At 43.1% G+C, this 18,357-nt stretch overlaps 1 protein-coding gene across 2 annotated transcripts in view; it reads left to right on the top strand.

The window, feature by feature from the left end:
- Positions 1–16,924, top strand: part of SUSD4 (sushi domain containing 4) — an 80,901-nt gene extending 63,977 nt beyond the window's left edge. For both annotated transcript variants that reach the window (XM_068153539.1, XM_068153538.1), the window contains exons 6-9: positions 13,008–13,199; positions 14,090–14,234; positions 14,877–15,259; positions 16,797–16,924. In XM_068153539.1, coding sequence (XP_068009640.1) covers positions 13,008–13,199; positions 14,090–14,234; positions 14,877–15,259; positions 16,797–16,825 — 749 coding nt within the window. In that variant the 3' untranslated portion in view covers positions 16,826–16,924. The remainder of the gene's footprint in view (positions 1–13,007; positions 13,200–14,089; positions 14,235–14,876; positions 15,260–16,796) is intronic.
- Positions 16,925–18,357: the final 1,433 nt, after the last annotated feature.

Here is an 18,357-nt window from a genome sequence, read left to right as displayed (position 1 = left end):
TGCTTTGATAAAAAATGTCAGGTCTCCATTTAGGAAGATAAAAACATTAACATACAGAAACCCCAGCAGAAAAAATGGTGGTTTACCCTCACTTAACACAGGGGAGCATTCCAGCTCCAATCACAATTCCCCCCAAAACCATATGCTCAGTGTGCATTCCAGCTCCAATCACAGTTCCCTCCCCAATAAACATGTGCTCAGTGTGCATTCCAGCTCCAATCACAATTCCCCCCCAAAACATGTGCTCAGTGTGCATTCCAGCTCCAATCACAATTTCCCCCCCCAAAACATGTGCTCAGTGTGCATTCCAGCTCCAATCACAGTTCCCTCCCCAATAAACATGTGCTCAGTGTGCATTCCAGCTCCAATCACAATTTCCCCCCAAAACATGTGCTCAGTGTGCATTCCAGCTCCAATCACAATTTCCCCCCCCCCAAAACATGTGCTCAGTGTGCATTCCAGCTCCAATCACAATTCCACCCAAAACCAAGTGCTCATTGTGTATTGCTTGCATTACAAAACCTTGGAGAGGCTCTTTTGGTTATTTTCCCCTTTGGTAGTGTGGAACATGAGAGAAGAATTGCTGCCCTGACAGTTCTACGTGTCAAATAACATGCCAAAATTTATTATCCCCGTTCAACTATGATGATCTGTGATCTACCAGATCTACAATCTACAAGGTGTCAAGGCCATCTAGGAGGCCTGAGTTTTGATTTAGATCCATCCACCCTTTTAATTGCTTTCTGATTACTCTCCTTAAGTGGTGATTTCATGTTGGTGGACATCCATGCATGTGTTGAGCGAACCAACGGAGACTGAAGTCTAAGAGCATAACCCTTGAAAGAGCAGATTCTCCTCAGCTTTATGGCTGTCCCTGCTTCTGCTGGGGCAGAAGAGAGAGCAGCAGCACTAAAAAAGTCACTCCAGCAACTCTGTTGTAGTGTTGCTTTAGCTGGTATTCAGTGAACTTCAGAATGAAATCCAGACAGGGGAAACCAACCTGAGATGTCCTCCTTTGAAGGTGTTTGTTCAAGTGATTTATGCAAGGCATGTTAATCTCCAGGAATCTTGTTACAATCCACTACTCTTAATTAGCAGACAAACCTCCCTCCCTGCATATTTTTGATTCTGCACCTTGCATACCAATGTCAAGCTCATTTTTCAGCATTCCTTCTAGGTGTGAGGTACAGTCTCACCAAGCAGTATTTTCTTCACAGAGGAAATCTGTCAATAACAAACTCGTTCCATTCATTTATCTCCATGATTAGTTCAAAATTTGTTCTAATGGCATTTCCTGCTCAGTATTTTAGATGTGGCAATGATTAAAAGCAAATGGTTTTCTTAGGAAGCTATCATAAACCATTTCAGAGCTTTTCTTCTGCAATAAACAACGCTGCTTACAGCTTTCTTGGTTTCCTATATGGTCTTGAAGCCATCACAGAAGGAGTTTCTTAAATGTGTGTGGGGATCACACCAATGAATCACAGAATGCCAGGTTGGAAGGGACCCCAAGGATCATCTGGCCCAACTGCTACATGTCAATCTCATGAATTCTTCCCTTTTTGTTAGGCCAAATAAATTCTAAATGAAGGGTTTATAGCTCCATCTAAATAAAGAGCTGCACTGGGGAGCACTCAGTCCCCACCATTACAGAATGCTTTGTAATGCTCAGTCCAGCCTTATTCCCAACAGCCCCAAGCACAGCGCTTTAACCAGCTCTGGTGAGAGGCTAATTTTTGCTGAGAGGGAAGAAGATTTTTCTGATAATTATAATCACTGTTGCTGCTTTATCACAGCACTGCACAAAAACTGTGTTATCTGGTACTGAAGTGCAGCCAACACTGCAGTTACGCAGTGGCTTCTCAGAAACAGCTGTTCGCATCTGATCAGGAAAGTTGTTAGAGCTTGGACAAATGAGGGTGCTTCTAGCTTAGATCACTGAGTATTTACTGGTATGAGATCTTCTTCTTAAATGCTTGTACCTTTGCCAAATTTAAAGCATTTGGATTTATTTTTGAGTGCCTGCCTCAAGCTGAATCGCTTGGGAAGCTTCAGCTGAAATGGTTCAGCTATATCTGGGAATCACATTAGAGGAAATTGTGTTGTTTTACCAGTGCTAGAAAATTTTACGCTCACTTAGGGGACAAGATGAAGCATCTTAACACTGAATTTTCTTCCCCTTTGAGTCCTAAATTTGAATCTCTGACTTCCTTAATATCTTTGGGTGTTTTTCCTGGTGGAATTCCATAATTATGCAGAAGCCTTAAACACTTCCTTTGGTACTGAAACTCACTGGATGCTTCCAAGGATGCACAAAGGTTTAAGGAATTTTAATTGTATTGCTATTTGTAATAATAATAATAATAATAATAATAATAATAATAATAATAATGCTGTTTAAATTATTGGTTTGGGGTTAGTCATCCATCTGTAGAAATTAATGGGAGTGAGTGATTGCCTTCTGCAAAATTAGATATGCAAATGATGGGTGGAAACCCCTTAAAATGAAGATTACCACATGAGTGATAAACATTAATTGTAAAATCAGGAGTCTTCCAAGAAGGCTGGAGGAGAACAAACACTTGAAAACCTACTGGTGTGGAACTCTGTGAAATGAAATGTATAGAACTAGGAAATGTTGCTGATATGATACTTCAAGGTGAATAAAGACACAGGATCTGGAGAAATTAAGCCCAAGCAAACAACAAAAAAAGCCTGTACTTTGGGAATGTCATCTGCATATGATTACACACTTTGCCATCTGGACTTTGTGGTTTAATCTTTCCTGTCCTTTTGGAAGACTTCCAAGAAGATGTAAGGAATAGCTCTTATAAAGGACTGGGGGGAAAGCAGGCAAAGAGAGGAATTTGATTATAGTGTTAATGCTCAAGTAAAAGCAGTTGTATGGAGAGTGTAATTAGGAATTCCCAGTTTTGTGTTTAAGAGTAAAAGGCAAAGCAGGTTGATTGAATTTACAAACAACAGACTTGGTCCTCTTACCTGGAATATCTGTTTGCAGCGTCAGCCCAGCTGAACAGAAAAGCTGGTCCCTGAGGAAATCAGATGCATTGCAATATCAAAACTTCATTCTGCATGCCTCTAGCCGAGGTGAAGCTCGAGGTGAAGCCTGAAGGAATGTAAAAGAGAAAATACTTCACATTTTTGTAGGTAGACTCAAAATGAAATGAAGCAAACATGAGGAATAGACTTCAAAGGGGAGAATCAATGAGTAGAAAGGAGGGGGAAAAAAAAAGAAGAAAACTGAAGGCATGTCCAGACTCTGGTATATAAACCTACCTCACTGTGAGAACAGGTGGAAAAAATAAAATAATAAGCAAAAAGATCATGAAAATTGTAGAAATGAGGGAATTAAGATAGGAAAATGAAGGAGTTAAAAGAATTGCCCAACGAAGCCACAAGAAGTGCAAAGGAACCCCCTCCAAAAAGAACACAGGACAGAGCTTGAAAATCATTCTCATAAACCTGAGAACAGGCCCTCAGGGTCTGGTAATTCTGACATGATGGAACCCAGAAAGTAAAGAGCATGAAAGAGCACTGGAGGAGGCTAATACTGCACATGAAACGCCACAGCTGCTTCACATTCCCAAACAAAGTAGCTTGAACTTTCTAACCAACATCACTTAGGATATTTTGAAGGAAAGCTCCAAAAATCTTCATTCTTATATAACAATTGCTAATGCCAGAGACAGGGATTGACACTGAGACATTTTATGACCTCTGTCTTTAAAACATTTTCAGTTCCTGATGGAGCATAGAGCCACATACTGAGAAAAAAAAGGTACAAGTCAGCCTGTAATCAGTTTATGTTCAGGTGTCAAAATAAAGTAAGCAACCCTAAGCCTGAGATATTGTACACTGGTACAAATGGGTTTCTCCCTGTGTGTCTCTGTTGACATTGAGAAGGCTTTACATAAATTCCAACATGACAGACTGATTTGTATCCTCAGGGAAGTTAGTGTTGATGCAGCAGATCTCCAACAGATACAAATCCTGTAGAGGGAACCAAGGGCAGCAGTACAAGGTGGTTGTGAAACGCTGTGGTATTAAGAAATTAAGAGAGGCAGATACCAGGGTTCTGGTCTATGTTTACACCTACTCAGCTTGCAGGAAGGGGAGAGAATAAATGAAACATTGCTCAACTGTCAAAGAGGTCACCCAAGTTAACTGAGTTAAAAACTCAGGACATATTGATAGCCTTGGTTTTAACAGCTCTGACTTAGAGTGGCGTTTCAGGGTATATTCACTGCCTACAGCAATGCTTTCTGCAACTCAAGAACAACAGCCAGCAGTAAATACTCAAACTGCAGCAGCCAGCAACGCTTTAAGCACCTTTACTTGGGCTGTGACCCCTTTAGCCTGATGACCAAAGGATGAAACAGCTGACAACACTTCGCCCTGGAGGTGATTAAGTCATAGAGAGCAAGTCAGATGAAGAAGTTCAGAAGGATAACTTTCTTGTTAAAAAGCAGTCATTCAGTAATTCTGTGTGTTTCTGCACTGCACACAGCTAATCTGTTCACCACTCAGGAGTGCAGAAATTCTTATATATCCTGCTACCTTGTAGGAGTGTGGAACTGAACATTTGAAGGAGCTGCTGGTGGTGATTTGGAATGTCTGGATTTTTGTGCTGAAATTCATCTGCATCCCTTTGCCCACACGGCTGAGGAGACATGCAAAAGAACTGAATTGAGAAAGAGCACAGTGACATGAAATAACGAGGCAGACAGATCATGTTCTTCTGTGGACATTCTGCCTAATAATCATCCAGCCTCTTAACTCCAGCAGGTGTATTGCAAAGTGAAGCAGAGGGGGAGAAGAAAGAAGAGACCACATTTTTGAGACAGAATGATACCCAGAAGTGGCTTTCTACAGCTCTTGTTATGAGAGATGGGGGATTTAGAGAACACTCTCCAAGATGAAGACACTGTTTGAAGAAGATAAATACTGTTGTATTTCTGAGAGCCTGCTCCTTTCTTGCATTGCAGAAATCTTCTTTGATCTTGGCTGTGACTGAAATAGATGCCTTCTCCACTGCTCATAATTTTTCAAGAAAGCAACAGAACAACAACTTGTAATCTGTTTCTTTTGTGTCTCCTGTTTCTGCTTGACGCACAGGCCTGTCACAGTAAATCATTGTTTTACACCTGCTCTATCACCTGGGTGCCTTGCAGGAACTCCTTGGTGTTTCCAGAATCAGCCAGACATCCCAGCTTCTTTATGGAGCTGTGATTTCTGCTCTGAAGTTCTATGTTATCTGGCAGATGCATGCAGTGTTTTATCCAGGGTGCTTTAAATATGCCAAGGATTAGGTGGAGGAAAGCAGACAAAAATTCTCTCTAAAGGCTGTCTTATAATATTAATCTTTAGCTTTATCTGGCAAGGGCTCCTCAAAAAGGCAATGCACGCTCCTTTGTCTGCCTTGAAATCAGGTATCCCTGTGCTTTATGGACATGCTCATTGAATTTGGCTACACAGCACAATCACAGAACATCCAGAAATGGAGGGAACTGTAGCTACAGACTCTGCATGAGGAAGTCTACTCACGATGTAGGTTTGTTCCGTGCCTGGGCTAAACCCCAATATTTAACAGGTGGCAGTTTCAGCAGTTAGGCAGGCAGCTGCTAGCTAAACATAAATAACCAGTGCTCTTCCACACTTTCCTGGTCTTGTAAGCTGATTTGCAGTATGACAGTGCTAAGATCACATGCTGGCTTTCCTCAGCTCCAGTGGGAATGGAACTTTGTGCATTTCCTTTTCCCAGATAGTACAGCTCAACTTCCTCATCATTCACCTAGGCCCTGGAATACAGCTTGTCTATTCCAGCATTCCTTCTCTCCCATCACCCCCTGATGGCTGGTGTTGTTGAAACCTTGCCTATAAACAAAGAGGGGAAAGCTATTAAAGAAAGGAGGATTGAAATAACATAAAAGCACTGATATGTCCAGCTCACAGTGAGCACTGCCTTCTTCAGGCATCTCTGTCAGGTGCTTTTATATATCTGTTTTTCTCAACCAGCTCCTCCACCTCCATTCTACTTGTAATCAGTACTTGTAAGCATTCTACTTGGACTTGACCTTTTCCAAGTCTTAGGTTATCCTGTGACACCTGTCAAATACCCAGGCCTTGACTTATTTTGAACCTCTTTAATTCCTTCCTGTTTGATGTCTATGCAGTCCTCAGCATCTGCTTCTCAGTGTCCTGAAAAGACTTTGATCATGAAGTCAATCACTCATGAGAAACAGAAGCAGCAAAATTAGAAGGAAGAAATGAAGAAAGCTAAAATGATCTACCTGAAATGAAACCACAGTGCTCCAAGCACTCCCATGTGAATAATGATTGTAAATACCTCCTTAAAGAGAATTATGGGCCTCTTGCTAAAAGAACTCCTAGCTATCTGTTGCTGCAAACTCACCATCAGGTTCTTGCAGTTTAAATGAAAATCACGCTTCTGAAGTTACAATTTATAGGAGAAAGGTCTCTCAGGGTTTGTTTCATCCCTTATCTGTTGTGAAACTAAAGATCTTGGCATCAAGATCAATGTTTCACAGGTTGCTGTGCTGGCAACAGCAGGGTTGTTGAGGATGAGTGTGAAATGTGGTGTGATGCTCCTGTTGGAGCTCAGCAGACTGGAACTGCAAAACAGGCTCTGCAATTTGTAACTCCAGTATCAGGGAAACTCTGTGCACAAGCAATGATTGTAAATCACCTTCTCTTTCCATTTTGGAGTCAGCTAATGTCAAACTAGTACCAAAACAGGCTGAATCTAGTTTCATACTGTTTCACTCAGGCTCAAACAGCTGGTGTCAGTGATAGAAATTTTCATCAGGGCAGTGTTTGTCAGAGGTAGCCCAGGAAAGTAGCTTTTCATTAAAAACTTAATTTTTCATTCATTTCACACATCACAGGAGGTGAAAAGTACTTCTCACTGTGTGCACATGGAATGGCTTACCTTGCTATTGTAGCTGATAAGAGAATTACCCACAGGTGATTGTCTAGGGGTAGAGCAAAGAACATGGAGGTGTGAGACCTGCAATGTATGTTCCTAGCTGTGTGAGTTCTGACTTGCTGAGTGGTCCAGAAGTTGGTTAGCTGTTGGCTGCCTTCTGAAGAAAACATGCAAGTGGCATTGTGAAGGCTAAGTAACTGGGAAAGGCTAAGACTGAAAAGAAAGTGGAGATGATTGGCTTAAGAAATAAGAATGTTTAGTAATTCTTGCTGTAGGCTTTGAAGAAATAAATTTGCAGGCAAATTCAGAGTTCAAAGTAAGCATCTTGTTACTTCATTAAGTTATGTCTGCTTTCAGGCTTACTAGGAATTACTTCCTGTATTACTGCTCAAAGAGTTGTTTCCACTAGACTTTCTATTCTGGTATTACTACTGGTGCAGTTGTTTTGCTGTTGGAATGTGGAATCAGAAAAGTTCCTCAAAGCATGCCTTCACTTTCAAAACACCAATTCAATGGCCTCAAAGGCTTTCTTGCTTGTTCCAGTGCACTTACAATATGCACTACATCTTTCTTCATAATAGCAGCAGCGTTTGTTGTAGGAAAGTATCATTAGGGTATTGTTAAGCTGATAGTCAGGATAAATGGATAGTTACTCTGGTAATGCTTCCTGTTCTGCTCACATTTTTGAAGGGTGTCATTAGGATGAAATTCTCATTAAGCAGCTGTTCTAGGTGGAGATGTTTTAACAGGACTTACTTTAAAGCAAATTGGCTTGATATTTCTTTCCTTTTACAAACTTCTTCATTGCTTCTTCATGGTGGATAGGAGTGGTTGAGTCCCACAGGTGTGTTTTCTGTCCTGCTTACAGTACTGAAAATGTACTGACAATTTTTGTTTTGAATTGCAATACTATTTTTTTAGCGTTACTATACATTGACAACTAAGTAGAGAGCAGAAAATTATATATATATATTTGTATATATAAACATTTGAAGTGTAGAAGTAATTTCCTATGCCTCATCTTCTTCCTTTGAAAGCTCTGTACCCAAGCATGTATTTGTATGAAGGCAATATATGGAGAAGGATCCTTACTGAGGCCCCAGAAGCCAGGCAGTAAAGAGTCAGGTTAGGACCAGGCTGCCCTAGATGGAGAGAGTCAGATCTGCTGGGATGTATATTGCTGCAGTCTCATGGAGTGAACCATGGCTCACATTGTAACATTTGGGTGGAATGCAGTAGCCAGAAGACAGGTGTCCAGATTTCTGGTGTTAATTCGTGTCCTGATATCATAGAATTGGCAGAGGTTGGTCTCTTCTCCCAGGCAACCAGCACCAGAACAAGAGAACACAGGCTCAGGCTGCACCAGAGGAGGTTTAGGCTGGAGGTTAGGAGGAAGTTTCACACAGAGAGAGTGATTGCCCATTGGAATGGGCTGCCTGGGGAGGTGGTGGAGTCACCATCACTGGAGGTGTTCAGAAGGAGACTTGACAGGGTGCTTGGTTGCGTGGGTTAGTTGATTAGGTGGTGTTGGATGATGGGTTAGACATGATGACCTTGAAGGTCTCTTCCAACCTGGTCTGGTCCAGTCCAGTCCAGTCCAGTCCAGTCCTATCCTATCCTATCCTATGAGACCTCAAAGATAGATGTAGAAGAATGACAAGTGAGGGTATTTGAAGCTCTTGTTCTCTTCTGTTTGTGCTCAACACAGACAGTAAGTCCACCTCTGATCACTATCTCATGAGGTACATTAGCATTTTTTTATCTGTGTCTTTCTCAGCATGAAGTTTCATCTCAATCTTTTCTCATCTTTTGCATAATGAACAGACAGCCATGGTGTGTTTGGAAGAAGCATCATTTTTTGATCAGGTGCAGATACCACTAACTCTGTCCACCCCTGTGTCACACAGAAAATGGCTGGCCTTCCACTGGGTCCTTCTGCTGACCCACCTAAGTGAGCAACTGACGTCCTAAATGAAAGGCAGGCTAGTAGCTAGAGAAAAGAAAACACAAAAACCACAAAACCAAACCAAAACTAAAACCATACTATTCAAAAAATCAAAGACAGAAAATAAGCTTCTTGCTTATTTCTACCCCATTTTTAAAGTAAGTGCTCTGAATTTCAAGACATTTTTGCTCTTGTTTTTCTGGCTCATACACAAAAGCTGGGTAAAACCTGAATAAACTACCTCCCACCTACTCTAAACTGACTAGCCACTGTACTGATTGACTAACAAGAAAATTCTGAGCATTATAAATAGCTGTAGCTCCACTGTTCTCTCTCAACCAGTGGGTATTAAAAAGGGATGTGACATCTCTATGCTGTGCCACCATGGTAATTGTGAATATGCTAATGCCAAGCAAAACCCCGTTTCTCCCTCCTAGAGTTCCTGTGTCAACAGTGCAGAATTACTGCAGCATCCTCTGGGCAGAGTTTAAGAAGCTTCTTGACCATAATTGGTAGGAAAAATTACTGGGTGAACCACATTTATTCCTCCAGTGTCTGAGCAGTCCAAGAGATGCAGTTGTTGCACTGCAGAGGCTGTGTTGGAGGGGACACACTGTGGAGCAGACTTGCCTTTGCTTTTGCTCCAAGCCATAATGTGACAGGGTTTGTAACAAAAGGCTTGGTTGCCTGATTTTTAAGCTCTTCCTGAAAGTGTTAATCTTTCATTACAACCAGTTAGAGCAGAAAGCCCATAGCTGATCTCAGAGGAGAGCCCTCAGGTCCAGCAGCTCCTACAAGCAGGCAGGGAATCCATCAGCTCAAATTAAGAATTCCTCCCTTACAGCTTCCTTGAGTAACAGGCTTCTTGAGCATCCTGGAAGGGATCTGATCACCATATAAACACATTTGTTCTTTTCTTTATGATGAATGATTCAGCTTTTCAGCTGAGAATGCTGAGCTGTAACATTCCTGTAACTCCCCAGAGACTGTAACAGTCTGCAGCCAGTTGCTCTACAAAGACAGATCTGGAGACCCAGGATCATGTGCTGCAGAACCACCAGCAGGCACTGCCTCAATTATGCCCATCCATCTGACAAGCTCCAAACTTAAGGACACACACATGTGGTCTTTTAATGCTGGTTGTCAGAAAGCACTACTGCATGCTGTAATTAGTGCATTCAAGTCTCAAAAGCCTTATAAAACAAAGATGCTGAAAGCTACTGGTAGGAAAGATTTGGTGTCATATTTAAGAATAACACCTAGGGCTTATTTTTCAAGCTGTGAGAACTTCCTGAAGGAGAATTCATTTGTTTCTATGATTACATAGTGTTCATTTTGCTGTTGACTTTGACAGTGAAAATGCACTTGTCAGACACACTTCTTTTAATCAGTTTGTGGTTCTTTCAGTTCTCTGAGTTTTATGCATTTGCCTGAAGCCCATGGCCTGTCACTTCCAAATAGAAGTAAGGCTGGGAATGCCAGGAGTTAAACTTTCCTAGAAAACTTCTGTGGGCTTAGGTTTCATAGTATCATTCAGGGTTGGAAGGGACCACAAGGATCATCTAGTTCCAACCCCCCTGCCATGGGCAGGGACACCCTACACTAGATCAGCCTGGCCAGAGCCTCATCCAGCCTCGGCTTAAACACCTCCAGGGACGGGGCCTCGACCACCTCCCTGGACAACCCATTCCAGGGTTTCACCACTCTCATGGGGAAGAACCTCCTCCTCACATCTAGCCTGAATCTCCCCACCTCCAGCTTCATTCCATTCCCCCTAGTCCTATCACTACCTGAGATCCTGAGAAGTCCTTCCCCAGCCTTCCTGTAGGCCCCCTTCAGATACTGGAAGGCCACAATGAGGTCAGGCTAGACTGTAACAAGGGTGGCAGTGGAAGAGGTGGAACTCTGTTTTAGCACTGGGCACATATCCCACACACAGAGTGATGCTTTGTTTTCAGGTTTTATACCATCTGTAAACAGACTGACAGCTCCAGGTCTGGGTTGTTCCCACAGTGTACAGTTTTCAGTCTGCCTGGTAATGTCCAGGGAGGTGGTGGAGTCACCATCACTGGAGGTGTTTAAGAAGAGATAGGATGGGGTGCTTGGTGCCATGGTTTAGTTGATTAGATAGTGTTGGATGATAGGTTGGACTCGATGATCTCAAAGGTCTTTTCCAACCTGGTTAACTCTATTCTATTTTAAAGGGATTTAACTAAAAGTACTGGTCAGAGATACTGGAAATGCCTTGTGTCATTCCTGAGATGACCCATGTTGCTGGGCTATGAACTTTGTGGCTGTTTTGAATTCAGTAGGCTGCTTTGGTTCTTAATGACATTAAGAGGTTACAGATGAGGTAGCAGGTATATTGTTGGAGAGGAAAAATTTGTTTCTCTGAGTGTTGCTCTTTGTGATAGGGTGTGCTCTACTTGCTGGTTGCTAGAAAGGCTCTGAGCTTCTACACATCTCTTGCAGTCTGCCCTAGCTTGGCAAAAGTCTGATGGAAAGAAGCTTAAGTTGTTCTCTTGCTTCTTAGTGTAGCTAATAAAAATATACCAAGGTTCCTGATGGCAGGCCAAAATCGCTGCTGTCAGTGGATATGGACAGCAGATGCTTTCTGACACCTTTGCCCTAGTCTTAAGAAAACTCTTTTGACCCTTGAGTAAAGCATCCCTCTTTCTTGTGGGCCCAGAGACTTTGAAGAGCATTGAGGGTGTGAATTTTTCTGTGAATTACTTGCTCTGATTTCAAGTTATTATTAAGCCTTGCCAGTGAAAATGCAAACAAACCCCTGTCTCCAGGGGATGGGGAACAGCCATTGCTGCACGTCCTAATCAGTCTCTCTTGAAGATTCATTTAATATCTTGTGCATTTTTTTTTTTCTTTATCAAATGCATTATTCATGTAACAAAATTCACAGAGAGAAGCAGCTGAATTGTAATTTCTGGGAAGATTCTTCTTCCGAGAGATGGCATTTTCATTATTTAAATCAATGCAGCAGGGCTTGCCGGCGTGGGGGAGGCATGAAGTGAAGGCAACAGCCTGCAGATGGGGCACTGAGCCAGTTAGTTACTGCCTCTGAAGGGAAATAAAACAAGCCATCCAGAAATTTAAGCCCTTTTTGGGTCAGTATGTAGCTATTTGAAACATCATTACTTTTTGTAGGTGTCTTTTCCCTCTGTGTAAGAAGCACTTAAGAAAATAGCAATCGACTAATGCTTACTCAGTGGAAAGGTTTCCTCTGTTATAAAAATACTGCTTGTGAGCTGCATTTCCCCACTGCTGTTTCCTGGAGAGTGCACCCTCAGCTCTCCATTGAGTTCATCTGCCCAGCCATGTGAGAGGACTTTTTTTGTTCATTTCAGGGCCTACAATAAACGTTCCACATGTTTACATTGCAATTCTCCCTTATTTACCTAACCTTATGTAAACCACTGCACTCAATTAACACAGGCTCAGCCTCTGTTGTATTTAAGACCTCACTCCACCAGTGGTCCCACTGAGATCAGTTGGGCTGTTCAGAGACAACAGAACACAAATAACACTGGTAGAGTTTATAAGCTCAACTTAATAACATTACAGTGCTGCAGATTGTTAAGTGCTTAAGCAACACAGTGTGCTGTGCATCTCTAGCAGCATGGTTGATGGCAACTTACTTTTAAGTGAGTATTTGGGAATTTAATTAGTGCATACAATCATTTAATTATGTAAATGAAACAAAAATAATAATAGGATGTTACAGCTGAATTTGAGATGCTTCATAAGGAGAGCTGTTCTTATTTTGACTGTCCCACTCCAACCCCATGTAAGCATCTTCTAGCTTATAGTCCCCTTTTGTCTTCCTCTTGACCTCCCCTTGCCCAAGAGAATGGAAAGCTTGCCACATCCTGTCCCTCAGGCCTTTAAATAAGCAGAACTTGCTGGTGTTGATGAGAACCCAAACCACTTCCCAGCAGCAGTGGCCTGATACCTCTGAGTATAATCCAAAACTGAACAGGAGTCTGAAGGGTGCTCTGTGCATTTTGACAATGAAGCTACCCAGTGGTGGGTTGCTAGAATTAATGTCTCTATCCTTTTCTCTTTGTTCATTTGCCCAAGTTTGTCCACTACCTCCAATGGTGAGTCATGGAGACTACATCTGCCACCCACGTCCTTGCGAGCGTTACAACCATGGGACGGTGGTGGAGTTCTACTGTGATCCTGGTTACACCCTCACCAATGACTACAAGTACATCACCTGCCAGTATGGAGAGTGGTTTCCCTCCTACCAAGTATACTGTGTCAAAACAGGTAAGGGAGAACCAACGTATTATTCTGATCCCCTCATTTTTAGGCCAAATTCAGTGGTCTATGAATCATAGAAGGGTTTGGGTTGGAAGGGATCTCCAGTGGTCATCTAGTCCCACGTTCCCCTGCAGTCAGGAGGGGCATCCTCCACTAGATCAGGTTACCCAGGGCCCTGTTGAGCTTCACTTTGAATATCTCCAGGGATAGGGCCTCAAACACTTCCCTGGGCAATCTGTTCCAGTGTTCCACCACCCTCATGGTAAAGAACTTCTTCCTAACATCCAATCTCAACCTACTCTTCTCTAGTTTGAAATCATTGCCACTCATCCTATCACTGGTGAACTTCATCTGTTTCGTGGTTAAGTGATGAATATACCTTTTAAGATGCTATTAATTATAGCACACTTTCAAGATCCTAAATGATCCTAAACCATTTCAATTCCACCACAAGAGCAGTTAGGCACTTGAATAGTCTCCCAAGTGAAGTAGGGGACTCCCCAACACTGGGCAGTTTGAAGACTCAGCTTGAGTGCTGGGCCATCTCGTTTAAACCATATTCTTACCCAGAAAGGGTGGACCAGATGATCCTTGAGGTTCCTTCTAACCTGGCATTCTATGATTCAATTGTTAGCCCTTCTAGATATTTTTATGTGTCTATAGGCTAAGGTCATGATTGCATGTAAAACAGAGTGGGAGAAAAATCCGTATCCAGCCCTCATGGCAGAGCTTTATGTTAGGGTTCCTTTAGGCATGTAGCACTGCCATCGTGTGATTTTACAGTGGATGTACAAAAGATGTCTTGCCCTAACTATCACTTCTGAGTCTTAAAGCATTAATCCCAAACAACAATGGTAATAATAAACCACAACTCTTGTATTGCCTTTTTGTTACAGAACAGACCTGGCCAAACACCCAGGAGACCCTCCTGACTACATGGAAAATAGTGGCGTTCACTGCTACCAGTGTGTTATTAGTACTGCTACTGGTTATCTTAGCCAGGATGTTCCAGACCAAATTTAAGACACATTTCCTTCCAAGGTTTGTACTGCTATCTTTTGAAGATTAAGAGCCTTGAGTCAGTTTTCACATTCAGCAATCCTTGCTGAGGAGATGGAGCAGCTCATGAGTCTTGCAGTTAACCTCCTTCTACTCTGAGTGGAAGTCTCTGAACCACGGGTGTGGGGTTCAGTCTGTTCTCCCTAGTATCAGGTGACAATGAGAGGAAACAGCCTAAATTTATGCTGAAGGAGACTTGGGTTGGATGTTAGGAAAAAATTCTTCACTGCAAGAGTGGTCAGCATTACAACAGGCTGTCCAGGGAGGTGGTGCAGTCACTGCCCCTGGAGATGTTCAAGGATTGCGTGGACATGGCATCTCAGGACATGGTTTAATGACCATCATTGTCTGGGGTTGCTGGTTGGACTTGATGATCTCAGAGGTCTTCTCCAACCAAAACAATTTGATGATTCTATGATTACTGGTTTAACTTTTTTGCTTGTAACAGATTGAGTTTGTCAACCTGAACAGAGTTTTGCAAACCCACAAAGCAAACATTTCTGTGACTGGGAATGACCCCGTAGCTTCATTTTGCACGACTAGAAGTTGCCATGTTTACTTAAGTTCAGCAGTTGCTCTGCCATGCTCCTACTGTCTGTGGTAACTCCTCTGTGTTTGATGTAGAGGCAACCAGGAGGGCTCCATGGGTGACCCTGACTTTGTGGTGGTGGATGGTGTTCCTGTCATGCTGCCTTCCTACGATGAAGCTGTAAGCAGCGGCTTGAACGCCTTGGCACCTGGATACTCGGCCACCACAGATCAGGGGCATATTTTGCAGACAGAAGATCAGAACCCTCCTGCTTACCCTGGCCCCAGGATTGCAGACACGCTGCCTAGTGAATATGAGACCTGTGACAGCAGGTCAGGCTCCTCCGAACTGCTCCAAAGTTTGTACTCGCCCCCAGCAAGCCAAGCGGCAGCACTTCCTGGTTCAGATCGAACTGACATATCCCAGAGCACTGCCACAGAGGCTGCATCCACGAGTCCACAGATTGATATTGCAGATGGTGAGTCTTGCATGGGGGCAACAGATGAGTCCTGAACAGAAGCCATCATTTGTTTGCATTGTCAGAGCAAGAGCAAACCCAGGGGACTTGCTTGTACTTTCCCCATGGTTTTATCCATATTTTGGTTTGGGCATTTCTTTAAACCACTCTACTCCACGATCACAAAGCTGTGTGGCAGCTGCTGCCTACAGCAGCAAAGCCAGCTATCATCTTGCCTGTGTGAGTTGGTTCATCTGCTCCTCAACTCCTATGCTCACAACTCCCTCACATGGCCTTCACAGCAAAGAACTGGATTTTCCCCTTGAAATAGAACTCCAATGCTGTTTGCATACTCAGCCAAAATTAGCAGCCTTTATTACCAAACTCATCATGCCTGTCTGTGCAGCTAACTGCTCAGTTTGTGGTACGTAGACATTAAGCCATGGGAGTCAGAGCATAAGGGGAATGTACTCGTGGGGCCACGTCTGAGGATGGAGATTGCTGTAGATGATTGTGTGCATTTGAATCAAACATGAGCACACGTTGATGTAATTTCACTGAGTTCTAATGGAACTGCATGGTGTGCTGCTCAGCATGTTAAGGAAACTAGATAGCTCTCCTTGGAGGCATTTAGGAGTGGCTCTGCTCCTGCTCTCCACAGCCTCTAAGAGGTACTAGGCAAACAGGTGAAGCCCAGTGGCCTAAATTCAGTATAAAAGGAAGTGTGAGTGGAGAAGGTCTTTCTACTTCACAGCACAGATAAAGAGAGAGGGAAGAAATTCTGATAATGCCACTAAAGAGGCTGAGGGAGCTGGGGTTGTTTAGCCTGGAGAAGAGGAGGCTCAGAGGAGACCTTATTGCCAGCTACAACTACCTGAAATAATGTTGTAGACAGGTGGGGGTTGGTCTCTTCTCCCAGGCAACCAGCATCAGAACAAGAGGACACAGCCTCAAGCTGTGCCAAGGGAAGTTTAGGCTTGAGATGAGGAGAAAGCTCTTCCCAGAAAGAGTAATTTGCCATTGAAAGGTGCTGCCTGGGAAGGTGGTGGAGTCACCGTCCCTGGAGATGTTCAAAAAAAGATTGGATGTGGCACTTGGAGCCATGGCTTAGTTGTCATGAGGTGTTGGGTGACAGGTTGGACTTCATGATCTCTGAGGTCTTTTCCAACCTGGTTGATTCTGTAAACACCCCTGTTTCAGTGATTAATGTATCATACTATCAGTCAGGGTTGGAAGGGACCACAAGGATCATCTAGTTCCAACCCCCCTGCCATGGCCAGGGACACCCCACACTAGATCAGGCTGGCCAGAGCCTCATCCAGCCTCGTCTTAAACACCTCAAGGGATGTTTGCATTTAGGTTGTGTGGGCCTAACTTGGTTTAGAAGGTTGATTTTCACACAGGCATTAGAGTGTAAGTGGGTGTAGAAGTGGTAATACTTGTTCAGATCTTTGCAAGGCCCATTTCTGCTTTTGTAGAACTGCTACTGCTAATACTCTGCACGTACAGAAAGGGAAGTTGCAGTCAACCACCAATGTTATTTCCTCTTTTCCCCTAGAGATTCCTTTGATGGAAGAAGACCCTTAGCCTGCACAGAGACCTGCCTTTGTCGCATTGCACTGTTGGGTGACACACCTCACGAGGATTTAGAGCTAGAAAAGACTCTCTGTGGAGCTGGGGAGCGTATTTTCCTACTTAGCAATCTTCCCCGCCACGCTGTCACCAGACCGGGTGAAAACCTCAACGCAGGGCGGGGACGCCAGCGACAGCACTGGGAAGGGCAGCGGCTGTATGGATGAATCCTGGGGATTTGATGAGAGCAGATGTAGAAACAGAGGACTGTGGCTTTTTAGACATGAAATGTATCTCTGCATCGCAGAAAGCCCTGTGTGTTCTGTAAGAAATGCTATTGGATTTTGATACCAACTGCCTCACTACAGCATGTCAGAGTATGTAAATTGGCTTATAAAGACTGCTTTAAATGACCTCGACGGACCTCTAGTTTATGAGGAATCCTTACAAGGTTGGGGGGGAGAAAAAAAAAATACTAGTGCTGAAACACACACACAAAAGAGGAAAGAACCCTAGGGTGGTTCTTTGGCTTTCCTATGGTAACTAGGAAGCTTCTGATTTGAGTTGTTGGTGATTTTGTTTCAGACCATGTCTGCAGGAAATACGACAGAAAGGATGGGATTCCTATATACTTTGATGTATGATAGCAGATATATATAAATATATATATATATATTTAAAGAAAACTCTTAAAGAGAAAGAAAAGGAAAGACTCCCAGGTCACATAGTGGTCTGGAGAAGTTGTTTTTTTTTTAAAGGCAAAGCAGAATTTATATCCTACACAATATTCAAGGTAAAGTATTGATATTTGTATTTATGCAAGACTCCTGTGGCTCCATTGCATTTGATACATCCTGCTGTAATAGGAGAGACCTAGACAACGTTCCAATGATGAAAGATGTGCTTAAGAAAGGTTGAAACAGGGCAGTTCAACCTTTCTCAGGCTCTTACAAATATATCTACCTACTAGAGTAATCTACAGTCATAGCCCAGAGCACTGCCTTGTCCCTGTACCTTGTGGTAGTATTCTGAGCCATTATTGTAGAATACTTTAAAGAGTAATAATTAATAAAGTTCAGTTTTGGTTCTTTTGACTTATCTGATTGTGTGTAGTTGGCCTGGTTCTTGCCTTCCTTGCTTCTTTCACCAGCCCCCTTCTGAAGGCTGAGATGGGAGCAGGACACCTGCTCTGTGACATTTTCAGCTGTAAATTCCTTATCCAGCTACAACTGGAGAGAGTGCTGTTGGCACAGGAAATGGGCGCAGTGGTGGCGCAGCTTCTGTAGATGTACACAGCCTCTGCAGAGGCTTTTCACTCCTCTCCACGAGCACTGTGCTAAAGCCTCTGTGTCACCTCTGTGGAGTTAACAGGCTCATTGTTATTAGTCAGGAGCAATCCTGGCTGTTCCATGTACTTACTGAAGGCCAAATAGATTTTTCTCATCTTATTTTTGCCATTGAGCATATGATGAGGATGTAAAACTGGTGGAGCTTGAAGGAAGAACTCACCAGCTAGACCAGGTTGCCCAGGGAGGTGGTTGAGGCCC

The sequence above is a fragment of the Melanerpes formicivorus genome, unplaced genomic scaffold (assembly GCF_026170545.1).
Source record: "Melanerpes formicivorus ecotype bairdi unplaced genomic scaffold, bMelFor1.0.p_v2 SCAF_26, whole genome shotgun sequence".
Lineage (NCBI taxonomy): Eukaryota > Metazoa > Chordata > Aves > Piciformes > Picidae > Melanerpes > Melanerpes formicivorus.
The sequence above is the reverse complement of the archived record's forward strand: the minus strand, read 5'-3'. Positions and strand labels throughout refer to the sequence as shown.